The 15,792-nt window shown below is 47.6% G+C and overlaps 1 protein-coding gene across 1 annotated transcript in view; it reads left to right on the forward strand.

Annotated features, from left to right (window-relative positions):
* Nucleotides 1-15,264, forward strand: part of ccdc88c (coiled-coil domain containing 88C) — a 223,258-nt gene extending 207,994 nt beyond the window's left edge. Inside the window, exons 27-29 of the mRNA XM_038773235.1 lie at nt 2,177-2,251; nt 6,594-6,886; nt 14,118-15,264. Coding sequence (XP_038629163.1) covers nt 2,177-2,251; nt 6,594-6,886; nt 14,118-14,219 — 470 coding nt within the window. The 3' untranslated portion in view covers nt 14,220-15,264. The remainder of the gene's footprint in view (nt 1-2,176; nt 2,252-6,593; nt 6,887-14,117) is intronic.
* Nucleotides 15,265-15,792: the final 528 nt, after the last annotated feature.

Consider the following 15,792-nt stretch of genomic DNA (forward strand, 5'->3'; position numbering starts at 1 on the left):
CCCCTGGTTCAATGAAGAGTGCAGGAGAGCGTGGCAGGGGCAACACCAGGCAGACTGAAAAATGAGGTGTCGATTTGGTGAAGCTACAGCACAGGACTACTTGTGTGGCAATCAGCATAAGCAGCAAGTAATAGACAGAGCTAAACGATTGCACAATGAATGCATCAGATCTAAGCTCTGCAATCCTGCCACATCCAGCCATGAATGGTGGTGGACAATTAAACAACTCGCTGGAGGAGGAGGCTCCGCAAATATCCCCATCCTCATGATGGAGGAGCCCAGCACATTGGTGCAAAAGACAAGGCTGAGACACTCGCAGCAATCTTCAGCCAGACGTGCCGAGTGGATGATCCATCGCGGGCTCCTTCGGAGGTCCCCAGCATGAAAGATATCAGTCTTCAGCCAATACGAATTCACTCCATATGATATCAAGAAACAGCTGAAGGCATTGGATACTGCAAAGGCTTTGACCTCTGACAATACTCCAGCAATAGTAATGAAGACTTGTCTTCCAGAACTTGCCGCAGCTGTTCTGTACAGCTGCAAGACAGGCATCTACCTGGCAATGTGAAAAATTACCCCTGTGTGACCTGTACTCCAGAAACAGGACAAATCCAACCCAGCCAATGCCACCCTATCAGTCATCAGCAGTACTATCAAATGGCACTTACTCAGCAATAACCTGCTCACAGACGCTCAGTTTGGGTTCTGCCAGGGTCACTCAGCTCCTGACCTCATTACAGCCTTGGTTCAAACATGGACAAAGAGTTCAATGCCAGAGGTGAGGTGAGAGTGACTGCCCTTCACATTAAGGCAGCATTTGACCGAGTGTGGCATCAAAGAGCGCTAGCTAAACTGGAGTCAATGGGAATCAGGGAAAAACTGTCCGCTGGTTGGAGTCATACCCGGCATAAAGGAAGATGGTTGTGGTGGTTGGAGGTCAATCATCTCGGCTCCAGGACGTCACTGCAGAGTTCCTCAGGTTAGTGCCCCAGACCCAACCATCTTCAGCTGCTTCATCAGTGACCTTCCTTCCATCATACGGTCAGAAGTGGGGAAGTACGCAGATGATTGCACAATGTTCAGCCCTATTTGTGACTCCTCAGACAATGAAGCAGTCCATGTCCAAATGCAGCAAGACCTGGACAATATCCAGGCTTGGGATGACAAGTGCCAAGTTACTTTCGCACCACTCGAGTGCCAGGCAGTGACTACCTCCAACAAGAGATCTAACCACCGCCCCTTGACATTCAATGACATTACCATCACTGAATCCCCCACAATCAACATCCTGGGGGTTACCCTTGATCAGAAACTGAACTGGACTAGTCACATTAATACTGTGGCTACCAGGGCAGGTCAAAGGCTAGGAATCCTATGACGAGTAACTCACCTCTGAACCCCCCCCCCCCCCCCCCCCCCCCCCCCCCCCCCCCAAAAGCCTGTCCACCATCTGCAAGGCACAAGTCGGGTGTGTAATGGAATACTCCCCACTTGCCTGGATGAGCGCAGCTCCAGCAACACTCAAGAAGCTCGACTCCATCCAGGAGCCCGCTTGATTGCTCCCCCTTCTACAAACATTCAAACCCTCCACCACCGACAAACAGTGGCAGTCATGTGTACCCATCTACAAGATGCACTACAGTAAAACACCAAGGTTCCTTAGACAGTACCTTCCACACCCACGATCGCTACCATCTAGAAGGACAAGAGCAGCAGATACCTGTGATCCCCACCACATGGAGGGTCCCCTCGTCACCCAGACTTGGAAATATATCGCCGTTCCTTCACTGTCGTTGGGGTGAAATCCTAACAGCACAGTGGGTTTACATACACCTTTTGAAGGGCAACTAGGGATGAGTAATAATGCTGGTCTAACCACCGACACCCACATCCCAGGAATGAATTTTTGAAAATCTCTTTTTTAAATACCACTGTGTGCTAAGAATAAATAGACTCGACTGTTGAAGTCGACTGTTTACTGCAAGATCTGCTGTAAATTCCACTCCACTTCCAATGTGTTGGCTGACATTGGTGCCAATAACACAGTTCAATTTTGTAAAGTATAGAATAGCCTTAAAAATGGAAACATGTACAGTATTTGCTGACATGGGTGAAGCAAGGTCAACAACTGATTATTTCTCTCATAATTTTTGTCACAATTCTTATCCAATAGGTTTTAACTCTGATGACGACCTCCGGACACAGTCACTTGAAGTGGAGCTTCCCATTAACAGGAACACAAGCCAAGGTAGAGATTTTCCTGCTGTACTTTGTCCAATGCTAATTAACCAGGTTTAACTGAAATTCTATTGCCTTATTTAACTAATCTAAGCAGCTTGGTACTGTGGGCTGGATTTGATACTATGCTGCTGGGGGTGGGGGGACCTCCTTTCCGGGCCCTTCAGAGGCACCATCGCCAAGGTCATATTTACCCCTTTATTTTCCGACCCCCTCTGGGGCCTGCCAGCCTCACCCTGTGATTGTAGATTTCTCCTATTTGGGAGTGGCTGTAATCCCAGCAGTGGCCAACATTCTGTCCTAGTGCAACTGGGATTGTGTACAGCTAGTTGCCAGCTCTTTAAGGTGGTACTTCCTTCCGAGATAGAACGGAAGTCTCGTTTTAAAGCAATCAAGTTCCTGGTTTGCCGCAGTCGCTGGGAGCAGCGAGAGGCATGGCGAATGTCATTCTGAAGTCCAAATGATTACACACCCAGGGGATCTGCTCGTACTCGCCCCTTCTCTGGTGAGAGAAAGACTTGCATTTCTCCAGCACCATTCAAGACCTTGGTGCAAAACAGCCAATGGCATGTTGTCACTGGTGTAATGTAGCAAGTATGGCAGCCAATTTGCAGACAGGAGGCTCCCAAACAGCAACGTGCCGATGATCTGATCTGTTTTTGTTGATGTTGGCTGAAGGTTAAAAATCAGCCCCACAACCCTGGGGATAGTCCTGCTATTCCATCGACTCTAATTCAACCTGACAAGGCAGACGGTGTCTCACCAAGACAGTAACCCTGACAATTAGCACTCCCTCAGTATTGCAATGAAATGGTCAATCTAAATTATGTGCTCAAGTCTCTTGGGCAGGACTTGAATCCAAGATCTCCTAAATTGGAGGTGAGAGTGCCTGGAAGTAGTGATTAGTTTGAGTTGTGACAGTGTTGTGCTTGACAGAGGATCAAAGTAACCAGTTAATTTCTCTTGTTGAGCTTGGCATTTGGAGAACAGCTGAAGCTGTTCCAGCCTGGACTCCGTGCCAAAGTGCTCATTGTAACTGAACAGCTAATATAAACAAGTCTTCAAATTGTCTGCAAGTTTATTCACTTGCTTCCCCTTCCAAAAAGAAAATAGTCCTCATTAATCCCATTGTAATGTACACATCTATCTGTAAAAAAAACACCTTTGTTGGAGTTGGTTGGAGGTCTTTGCTGGTTTGTCCTCTTACTGGTTCCCAGTTTGCAATAATGATGTGACCTTTTGCCCAGTGGGCAACGTCCCTACCTCTGGGCCAGAAGCTCTGGGTTCATGCCCCACCTCAGGATTTGATGGCTATGGAAGGTGGAGCATAACATGTCCAAACAGGTTGATTATTACTATCAGGTGGTAAAGAGCGGGCGGGTTCTCTGGTCAACCACCCTGCAGAAGGCAAAGGCAGACCAGTGCTGTATTTAGTCAAGCGTAATCGTAACCAATTCAATAGGCGCCCATGGTCTTCAGGCCAGAGTATCTGAAGATGGAGGAGGCTGTTGACTCCTTGACAATATGCATTTATATAACCTCTTCAACACAATTAAAAAGCATTTCAAAGCACTTCGGGGGAGTGTCTATGAGTGCATTATTCACTGACTTATAAATCCAAGCATTCACCCAAAAAAAGTCCCAATCCCAGCACTCGGCAAAAATAAACTCTGTTAACCGTGCAAATTTATTCTTGCGTGGAATATATGGCACAGAAACGAACCAGTCAGCCCAGCCAGTCAATGCTGGCGCCATGATTGCACTCTTGCCTTGGATTAATCCTCCGTTTCGTGTTCTCTCATTTGCTTATTCAACCTTTCCTTAAATGCATATCCGTCTAAAATTATAAATAAGCCACCTAGTCATTGTCAGCAAGGCAGCTCACCCTCACCTTCTCGAGGGTAGTTGGGGATGGGCACTAAATGCTGGCCTAGCCAGTGACTTCCACATCTCATTAATGAATTTCAAAAAATGATTGCCCAGTCCCAGTGTCTTGATAGACCATTTCACAGGGCCAGGGTTAACTGCTAAACATTGGTGTGGGCCTGGAGTCACCCTGACCAGGGAAGGGGGCCAGGTTTCCTTCCCTGAAGTACGTGAAACTTTTGGGCATTTTGCCCTGATCTAGTAGAATGGCGGGGCAGGATTGTGGGGCTGATTTGCCTATTTCAGCTCCTATGTTTGTGACAATTCTAGTTGATGTTATTACTGGACGGGAAGATCCCAGAATGGAACCCTGGCTCAAAAGCAGTTACTAAACATGAACAGAATGGATTATAAGACAATACTCGTTTACTGCCCTCCTCAATTTAACAAATCACACAGATTTTAAGGTTAACCTGGATGACAAACTACATTTGAAGCTACAGTGGTCTCATTGACACACAAATTCCCTTTGATGCCACAAGTTGCCTGCAGTCAAATACACAATTCCCTCTTAAACCCCAAGTGAATGTCTCCTTCGAATCCCCCCAGATGATTATCACGTAACAGTTCCCAAACTCTAATCCCCCAAATTACGCTTTAAAATATTCTTTCATAGGCGGCATGTGGCGCAGTGGTTAGCACTGGGACTGCAGCACTGAGGTCCCAGGTTCGAATCCTGGCCCTGGGTCACTAAATGTTGAGTTTTCACATTCTCCCCGTGTCTGCGTGGGTTTCACCCCCACAACCCAAAGATGTGCAGGTTAGGTGGATTGGCCACGCTAAATTGCCCCTTAATTGGAAAAAAAAATAATTGGGTACTCTTAAGTTTAAAAAAAATACATATTCTCTCATAATCATGCTTTCCATCAGTGGTTTACATTCTGAAATCCAGTACACTTTATGCAAAAGATTCTTGTGAACAAAGCTTCTGCTTTTACCAGAAAATCCACTCCAGGATTTTACACCAACTTCTTTAAGGATTTTTTTGTCTTGACTGCTTTTACACACACAAATTCTAATAGCCAGCCACCAATTGCACCATAATTATTTCAGTTAATGCCTCTCACACTATAATAAGATATCACAAACCTCAGAACCACATGAGATATCTTTCTGACTTCTCACAAGCCAAATGAACAGTACCCTGTTCTGTTCCCAGTTCCTCTTTGTTCCTGTAACTTCAGACTCTCCGGAAACTATTCTTCATTTCTCTCGTTTCCTTAAGTAGCTGTCCATTAGCACTCTGACACTGGCTTTTAAATCATTACTCCATTGTATGGCTTTTCTTCTAGCAAAGCTTAGAGAGGTTCTTTTCTAAAACGAAAGAACAAAGAAAAGCTTTTTTTTAAACTTACAATGGCCTCTCGTTCACACCTAGCTCTCTTTTTAAACATAATTTATGGAATATGGGTGTCACTGGTTAGGCCAGCATTTGTTTCCTATCCCTAGTTGTCCTTCAGAAGTTGGTGGTGAGCTGTCTTCTTGAACCGCTACAGTCCCTGAAGTGTAGGTACAACCACAGTGCTGTTAGGGAGGGAGTTTCAGGATTTTGATCAACCCTCTCCACATATACAAACACCTTTGTCCAGCATGAATCTAACTATAGGTACCTTCTAGACACAGAAGCATTAAATTAAACCCATCTTTACCTTATTTCTAATATTTATCAATACAAATATAAATCCCTTAAAACTACCTTTGTTTTCCTAACATGTTCTTGCAACAATCTGACAACTTCATGGTCACTTTAACTGACTCCAGCTTCAAATTTAGGATCAGTCCATTGTAGCTGTGCTGACTGAGTTATTCCATTCGTCCCACTCCCATGCTCTTTCCCCACAATCCTGTAAATATTTCCCCTTCGACTACTTATCCAGTTCTCTTTAAATGTGACTATCGAATCTGGTTTCACCACCTTCTCGGGCAGTGTATCGTCAAACACTGTGAAGATAAGAACAATTTGTTCATGCTGTCACTGGTTCCTTTGTCAATCACCCTGAATCCCTGCCCTCCTGCTTATCGACCCTTCAACCATTGGTAAAAATATCTCTTTACTCTGTCCAAACTCTTCATGATTTGAAACACCTCTATTAAATCTTAACCTCTTAGCTTTTCCTCCTCTAAGAAGGCATGGTTTCCAGGGTCAGGACTTTTCTGATCTTCCATCCAGCGGCATGTTATAGTCCGTGGCTAGGGGAGTGTGGCCATGCTAAATTGCCCCTTAATTGGAAAAAGTTAAAAAGGATTGAAAAATCTCAAGCAGTGGAGGTTGGGATTGAATATTCATGGGCTGAGTTAGATGAGGGATTACAGGGTTACGGGGTACAGGCTGGAAAGTGGAGTTAAGGCCACATCATTTCAGCCATGATCTTATTGAATAGCTTACTCCTGCTATTTCTTACATTCTTATGTAACTTGTTTTATAGGTTCTACAGATCCTATTGAGAGCGGTCTGGAGACTCACAGGAGTGATGATATGGTGCCTAGTCAAGACATTGGAGCAGGACCCAAAGAAATCTATCCTTATCGTTCCAGTTTGGCCTTGCTTGCTGGCAGTAAATCAGACCCGATGATATCACGGCGGAGCCCAGGATCCTACAGCACGCTACAGAGGGTGAAGGAAAGTCATCCTTCCAGCCGCACCAGGGCATCCTCACCTGGCAGTGAAATGGTGACATTGGAGGAGTTCCTACAGGAAAGTGGGAAGTCACCAAACAATGTAGGTAACACTCCGGAGCTCTCAACCTTGTGCCCTTGGCATGTCCATCCTTGGCCCTCTTCCCTGCTTCCATGTGCGTCTGCCTCCGTTTTCCTTCTTGCTATCCCGATGCAAGGAAGAGACTTGCATTTGTGTCGCAACTCAAGTTATAGTGACGCACAAAAAGTTAATAGAGACGATAAGGCCTCATATGGTCGAGTCCTACTCCTATTTCTTGTGTTTTTGTATTCTGTTATCTCAATGTGAGAGTTTTGTGGTGCAGTGTGTACTGAATCATTTTGTGCAGAGCTCTAATTCCTCAGATAGCGAGTCAGATGACCAAACTGTGGTGCTGTTACCAGTGAACAAAGAGGGTTCTTGGCCATGACTTCGTGAGAACCCTCGCTTATCAAATACTGTCATGGGATCTTAAAATACCCTGCTTTCCTTTGAGCAGTTCCAAGTGTTCTTTAGGACATCAAACTTTGAAGAGTTTCCTGGGATATTTTATCGCTGATTCCAAAGGGAAACTTCTGAATCCTGAGACTGAGAATAAGGCAGACTTTTGCACTCTGTCCCTCACCCTTTCCTTCCCCCCCTCCGCTCCTTCCCCTCTCCCTCCTTCCCCTCTCCCTCCTCCCTCTCTCCCTCCTTCCCTCTCTCCCTCCTTCCCTCTCTCCCTCCTTCCCTCTCTCCCTCCTTCCCTCTCTCCCTCCTTCCCTCTCTCCCTCCTTCCCTCTCTCCCTCCTTCTCTCTCCCTCCTTCCCTCTCTCCCTCCTTCCCTCTCTCCCTCCTTCCCTCTCTCCTTCCTTCCCTCTCTCCCTCTCTTATCTCGCCCCCTTGCTCCCTCCCTGCCCCCTCCCTCTCCCCTCGCCCCTCCTCTCCCCTCGCTCCTTCCCTCTCTGCCTCCCGGCCCCCCTCGCTGCCTCCCGGCCCCCCCCCCCCTCGCTGCCTCCCGGCCCCCCCTCGCTGCCTCCCGCCCCCCCCCCCCCCCCCCCCCCCCCCCCCGCTGCCTCCCGCGCCCCCCCCCCCCCCCCCCGCTGCCTCCCGCGCCCCCCCCCCCCCCCCCCCCCCCCCCCCCCCCCCCCCCCCCCCCCTCGCTGCCTCCCACCCCCCCCCCCCCTCGCTGCCTCCCGCCCCCCCTCGCTGCCATGCTGTGATTGGACAGACCTTGATCGGTCTAATTCAGTATTTGGCATCCTGCTGAAGGTTCACAATCCGTCTCTGGATGGGAATCTCTCGCTCCACCCTTCTCGCTCGGAGCTGTATTTGGAGAGTCGGGATGGAGGAGGCAGGATATCCAGACTGAGCTCTCCAATCCGGAAATGAACCATTTGTTCCTACTCTTTTTCAGCCAATTAACTTCTAAATCCTTGTTAATCCCTTAACTATGAACCCTAATTATGTGTCATTGCCTCTTGTGTAGAACCTTGTCGAATGCTTTTTGATCCAAATTGACTACAAGGTTACAATCTAAACACCCTCCGATTTCTCTGGCATTATTTACCTTCTGTAAATCCTGAAGAATGGTAGCTCTCGTCTCACCAAATCTCTTTATTTTGTTTTAATTAACCCTATGGAGCTTTGCTGTGACAGGCCAACCCAATTCAATTGTAGCGACACGGGATTTCTTGTTCACCTAACCCCAACTATCGGTTAATCAGGTACTGCAGCTGACATGCTCCTGATCAGTCCTTTATCACAGATCAGTGCGTGTATCAGCAGAAAGGTGATATAGAGACATGTGGCAATGTTCTATAATTAGAACCTGACAGGCTGCAAACAGCTACTTCCTCGTACACACTTCATGTATATTCCACATTCCCCAGTCATTTCTTTGTCATTCTTGCACCTTTCCGAATGACTACACTTTCACAAACAGTTTCTGTTTGCTGAAGATTCTATTGACAGGCAGATTGTGTCTGGCCCATTTCCTGTGGCTCAACTTTTACTTTGTCTCTCGCCCCTGCACAGATCGTCTTCCACGTCACCCCCCCCCCCCCCCCCTCTTCCCCAGCCTTTTTCACAGGGACATACCCTCTGAGATGCCTTCGTTCTCGCAACACCTCTGCCTTGATGAGGAGTTTGTCCGGGACTCTGTCTCCCCTCTCGGGTGAGAATCAAAGATCCCATGATGGGCCAGGGCTGAGGAATTTTGGGGGGGGGGGGGGGGGGGGGTGGGGTGTGTAGGGTGGGTTGGGGGTCAGGGAGGTGAAGAGGGTGTAGGTTGGGGGGGGGGGGGGAGGTGTAGGGTGACTTTTTCCCAGTGTCCTGGGCCATACTTATCACTCATCCACATCACAAAAAGATCAGATTCTCAGGCTGGTGTTGAATTGTTTTTGTGAGAGATTTTTTTTGTGCAAAACGTTGTGCTGTGTTTTCCTACAGTGTAGCAACGATGACACACTCCATTGACTGTGAGGCAATCAAAATTCGGTGCTAACAAATGCAGCTTATTTTTATCAGCCTCCATCATTGTGTGTGTTGGCAGCGAATAGGCTGACGATAGTCCATCGAGTTTTACAGCACAGAAAGAGGCCCTTCGGCTTGTGTCCATCAGCATCAATCTATTCTCATCCCATTTTCCAGTACTTGGTCCGTAGCCTTGTGTGCTGTGGTGCTTCAAGCGCTCATCCAAATGGTTGTTAAATGTTGTGAGGGTCTCTGTCTGCACCTCCCTTTCAGACGAGTTCCAGATTCCCATCACCCTCTGGATGAAAACGTTTTCCTCAAATCTCCCCTGAATTACCATAGATCTATTCCCCCTGGATATTGGTCCCTCTGCTAAGGGGAAAAATGTCTTCCTAACCAACCTATCTATGTCCTTCATAATTTTGCACATCTCAGTCAGGTCCCCCCTCTGCATTCTCTGCTCTCAGGAAAACAACCCCAGCCTCTCAAAATTCTCCAGCGCAGACAACATCCTGGTGAATGTGCTCTGTGCCCTTTCTGGTGCAATCACATCCTTCCTTTAGTGTGGTGACCAGAACTGCGCACCGTACTCTAGCTGTGGCCTAACCAGCATTTTGGACAGCTCCATCATAACCTCCCTGCTCTTGTAGTCTATCCCTCGGTTAAGAAAGGCAAGTATCCCATGTGCTTAACCACCTGATCCACCGTCCTGCTGCCTTCAGGGATCTTGGCACCCGAGGTGCCTCTGATCCTAGCATCCTACCATTCATTGTGCATCCCCTTGCCTTGTTAGTCGTCCAAAAAACGCACCACCTCCCACTTTTCTGGGTTAAATTCCATTTTCCATGTTCTGCCTATCTGACTAGCCCGTCGATATTGTCCTGTAATCTAAGGCTTTCCTTCTCTTTATTTACCACCCCACCAATTTCCGTATCATCTGCGAACTTGCTGGTCATTCCGCCCACATTCATGTCTCGATCGCTCAATGTAAATTTCATTCAGTGTGGGACAGTGCAGCTCTGGTGTGTTCCAGTGTTTGACAGTGCAGCTCTGGTGTGTTCCAGTGTTTGACAGTGCAGCTCTGGTGTGTTCCAGTGCCGGACAGTGCAGCTCTGGTGTGTTCCAGTGTTTGACAGTGCAGCTCTGGTGTGTTCCAGTGTTTGACAGTGCAGCTCTGGTGTGTTCCAGTGCTGGACAGTGCAGCTCTGGTGTGTTCCAGTGCCGGACAGTGGAGCTCTGGTGTGTTCCAGTGCCGGACAGTGCAGCTCTGGTGTGTTCCAGTGCTGGACAGTGGAGCTCTGGTGTGTTGCAATACAGAACAGTGCAGCTCTGGTGTGTTCCAGTGTTTGACAGTGGGGCTCTGGTGTGTTCCAGTGTTTGACAGTGAAGCTCTGGTGTGTTCCAGTGTAGGACGTTGGGGCTCTGGTGTGTTCCAGTGTTTGACAGTGGGGCTCTGGTGTGTTTCAGTGTTTGACAGTGGAGCTCTGGTGTGTTGCAGTACAGAACAGTGCAGCTCTGGTGTGTTCCAGTGTTTGACAGTGGAGCTCTGGTGTGTTGCAGTACAGAACAGTGCAGCTCTGGTGTGTTCCAGTGCAGGACAGTGAAGCTCTGGTGTGTTCCAGTGTAGGACGGTGGCGCTCTGGTGTGTTCCAGTGTTTGACAGTGGAACACATCAGAGCCCCACTGTCCTGCACTGGAACACACCAGAGCTGCACTGTCAAACACTGGAACACACCAGAGCTGCACTTTCAAACACTGGAACACACCAGAGCTGCACTGTCCCACACTGAATGTAATTTACATTGAGCGATCGAGACATGAATGTGGGCGGAATGACCAGCAAGTTCGCAGATGATACGGAAATTGGTGGGGTGGTAAATAAAGAGAAGGAAAGCTCCTGCCTCAAGTTCACTGTCTCACATCAGCCTGTATCAGGAACCTGTACCACGTTGCTTGCTCCCTGCCCCATTAGTGCCAGCTGTGGCCCAGATGGCATGCAGTCTCGTCTGTGGCCCAGATGGTACCCACGTCAACGCTACGACCAAGAAAGCACAACAGAGCCTATACTTCCAAAGGAAACTAACAAAATTCAGCACGTCCTCATTGACTCATCAATTTTTACAGGTGCACCATAGAAAGCATCCTATCTGACTGCATCACAGCTTTGTATGGCAATTGCTCGTTCCAAGACCATAAGAAACTCCAGAGAGTCGAGATCAGCCCAGTCCATCACGCGAACCCGCCTCCCAGCCACTGACTCGAACTACACCTCCTGCTGCCTTGGGAAAACGGGCAGCATAATCAAAGACCCCTCCCACCCGGGTTATTCTCTCTTCTAACTTCTACAATTGGGCAGGAGATACAAAAGTCTGAGAACACACGATACAGTAATAGGTTCAAAAACAGCTTCTTCCCCGCTTTTACCAGACTCCTGAATGACCCTTTTGTGGACTAAACTGATCTCTTTACACATCTTCTCTACTGAGTAGTACTACACTCGTGTGATTCACCCCAATGTCCATGTATTTACATTGTGTATTTATCGTTTAGCCTATGTTTTCATATATGGAGCGATCTGCCTGGACTGGATGCAGAACAATATTTTTCGCTATCTCGATACAAGTGACAATAAATTTAAATCAAATCAAAATGGTTGTGAGTTCAAGTCCCAATCCAGGGACTTAAGTGCACAATTCACACATAATTGACTAATCTATACATCCCCCTCCCCCCGTTCACGTGACCATTACAGTGGCCTTATGAGTCAAGAAAGGTGCTATTTAAATGCACCTTTTCTGCGTTAGAGTTGTTAATAGATTCAATTCTGAAAGGTTATTTCTCCTGGCGGGAGAGTCCTGAATGCAGAGTCACAGTGTCAAGGTCAGGGCCACGCCATTAAGGACCGAGATGAGGAGAAATTTCTTCATTCATATTCACCAAAGAGAAGGAATTGGTGGATGTTGAGTCTAGAGAAGGGTGTGTAGATAGCCTGGGTCACATTGAGATCCAAAAAGACAAGGTGTTGGGCGTCTTGAAAAATATTAAGGTAGATAAGTCCCCAGGGCCTGATGGGATTACCCCAGAATACTGAAGGAAGGAGGCTAGAGAGGAATTTGCTGAGGCCTTGACAGAAATCTTTGGATCCTCACTGTCTTCAGGTGATGTCCGGTGGACTGGAGAATAGTCAATGTTGTCCTTTGTTTAAGAAGGGTAGTAAGGATAATCCAGAGAAATACAGGCCAGTAAGCACGTACGTCAGTGGTAGGGAAATTACTGGAGAGAATTCTTCGAGACAGGAGCTACTCCCATTGGAAGCGAATAGAGTATTAACGAGAGGCAGCACGGTTTTGTGAAGGGGAGGTCGTGTCTCACTAACTTGAGAGTTTTTCGAGGAGGTCACAAAGATAGATGATGATGCAGGTAGGGCAGTGGATATTGTCTATATGGACTTCAGTAAGGCCTTTGACAAGGTCCCTCATGGTAGACTGGTACAAAATGCGAAGTCACACAGGATCAGAGGTGAGCTGGCTAGGTCATAGAAGGCAGAGAGTAGCAATGGAAGTGTGCTTTTCTGATTGGAGGGCTGTGACTAGTGGTGTTCCACAGGGATCAGTGCTGGGACCGTTGCTGTTCATAGTATATATAAATGATTTGGAGGAGAATGTAACTGGTCTGGTTAGTAAGTTTGCAGACAACGCAAAGGTTGGTGGAATTGCAGATAGCAATGAGGACTGTCAGAGGATACAGCAGGATTTAGATTGGAGATTTGGGCAGCGAGATGGCAGGCGGAGTTTAATCCGGACAAATGTGAAGTAATGCATTTTGGAAGGTCTAATGCAGGTAGGGAATATACAGTGAATGGTAGAACCCTCAAGAGTATTGACAGAGAGATCTAGGTGTACAGGTCCACAGGTCACTGAAAGGGGCAACACCGTGAAGAAGGTATACGGCATGCTTGCCATGATTGGCTGGGGCATGGGTATAAAAATTGGCAAGTCATGTTGCAGCTGTATAGAACCTTGGTTAGGCCACACTTGGATATAGTGTTCAATTCTGGTCGCCACACTACAGAAGGATGTGGAGGCTTTAGAGAAGGTGCAGAAGATTTACCAGGATGTTGCCTGGTATGGAGGGCATCAGCTATGAGGAGAAGTTGAATAAACTCTGTTTGTTCTCACTGGAATGACAGAGGTTGAGGGGCGACCTGATAGAGGTCTACAAAATTATGAGGGCATAAACAGATTGGATAGTCAGAGGCTTTTCCCAGGGTAGAGGATCAATTACTAGGTGGCATAGGTTTTAAGGTGCGAGGGGCAAGGTTTAGAGATGTATGAGGCAAGGTTTTTTTACACAGAAGGTAGTGGGTGCCTGGAACTCGCTGCCGGAGGAGGTGGTGGAAGCAGGGACGATAGGTGACATTTAAGGGCATCTTGACAAATACAGGGATAGGATGGGAATAGAGGGATACGGACCCGGGAAGTGTCGAAGATTTTAGTTTAGACAGGCAGCATGGTCGGCACAGGCTTGGAGAGCCGAAGGGCCTGTTCCTGTGCTGTACTTTTCCTTTGTTCTTTGTTCTTCGTTTGTTCATTCAGCAGCTGTGAATCTTTAGAATTCCTACCCTGGGGCTGTCGATCTTCAGTTGTTGATTATATTCAAGACTGTGGACATTTATGGACATCTTGTGATTTGGGGAGAGGACAGGAAGTTGGAGCTGGGGTAGAAGATCACCATAATCTTAGTAAATAGTGGAGCAGACTTGGAGGTATATATTGTCCTTATTGCCAGAAAATGATCGCACATTTTAAACCCACTCTTTGTGGTTTTCTTTTGATTGTAGGTCAGCATTCGGGATGACTTACTGAGTGATTACTTCAGGAAGAAGAGTGAGCCATCCATGATCAGCGAGCACCCTAACAGAAAAGAAACTGCAAAATGCTGACTAATTATGTGTCCCCTATTCCAAAGAACACTTTTGACGTCTGTGGATGGGAAAGTCCCCAAGCCTGGGCAGTACGTGAGACCGAACCCTCGTCCGACAGTGGCTCATGCACAGTCTGGCTCCTCTCCCCGCTGACAGTTTCCCAGTCACAGTAACGCTCCCAAGGTGCCCAAGCCAAGGGAGAAAGCAGCACAACCCCAGCAACCACCTCTTGGGAACACTAGAAGCTGCTCACTCACTCGAGCATTTAGCCTGGCATCGGCCGATTTGCTGAGACTCAATGACCCCGACAGGCAGGAGACGCATCACAAGCTGGGGATGGACACTTCTTCGCTGAGCAGGGACAATGGAAAGAGTGGCTGGAAATCTACCAGTGATTGCAGAAGTGGTGGGACACAGTCTGTGCTCCACGAGAGGCCACAGTCAGCTCGGGTGCTGGGCTCCAATCCAATGGTCAACATCAGCTGCCGGTCCCTTGATCCCAGGCGTCTCTCACTGGCTCCCCCAAAGGATGAGAAATGCCTCCCAATCCCACAGCACTCTCTCAGCAGCCTCAGAAGCAACGGAGGCCCAGGCTCCTCGCCTGGCAGCCCAAATGCCCAACTGGACAACCTCACCGTGTCCCAGCTCTCACTGCACGGTGACCCAGCCCCTCGGTGATCGCAAGCCTGCAGCCCGCTGCGGAGAGGTGGCCTTGGTGTCTCCTGTGCGGGCGGTTTCTCATCAAAGCGATGAGCAGGCAGGTCGGGGTCATAGGCTGTGCGAAGATTTGGACACTACCCCCAGAACAGATCTCCTGAATATGGCAACGCCGCAACTGGGACAGAGGACCCGAGTAAAAGAAGTAGTGGGTGGCGCCAAAACGTGCGGCAGCATCTCCGGAAGCCAGTGGGGATCAGCAGACTGTGTGGTATGAGTATGGATGTGTATAAAAACAGCTTGCACTGTTCCACAGGATCATTCACACCAAAAAAAACCCTCTGCACTTTCTAACATCCAAAGGGGCAGAAAATGGGTTTATTCAAACAACAGGTGAACACAAAAATAATCTACAATCTGGTTTAGATCAGAATAATTTGTTCTTTTTTTTAATTCGCTTTTGAGATCAGTTAAGTAAAACCATTTGGGAAGCTGGACAGCACAAGGAGGTTCCGAACAATTGCCTCACAATAAGCCTCTTGGATTGTGTGCGTGACTGTTAATGTGTTTGTATTTCATTCCTTTCTTTGCTGTTTAACAGAGTCATTAACTGGTTCTATTTTACACTGGTTAGTGTTTATTAAAATGGGCAACAAAGGAATTTTGTACAAAGCATTCACGCTCTTAATATTTGAAGAGTTAGCTTCAAGGAAAATATATTCCCTTTGCCTCCAAATTCTTTCCCAGAATATCACAGAAGGAGGCCATTTGGCCCATCATAGTGTGCCAACCCTTTGGAAGAACTCTTTCCCTATAATCTTATAAATTTTTCCCTTTTCAAGAATTTATCCTTTCCCCTTTGAACATTCCCACGAACCTACTTTCACTATTTTGTTCAGGCAGAATATTCCCACATCACTCTTCCCCCCCCCCC

This window comes from Scyliorhinus canicula, chromosome 2, assembly GCF_902713615.1.
Source record: "Scyliorhinus canicula chromosome 2, sScyCan1.1, whole genome shotgun sequence".
NCBI lineage: Eukaryota > Metazoa > Chordata > Chondrichthyes > Carcharhiniformes > Scyliorhinidae > Scyliorhinus > Scyliorhinus canicula.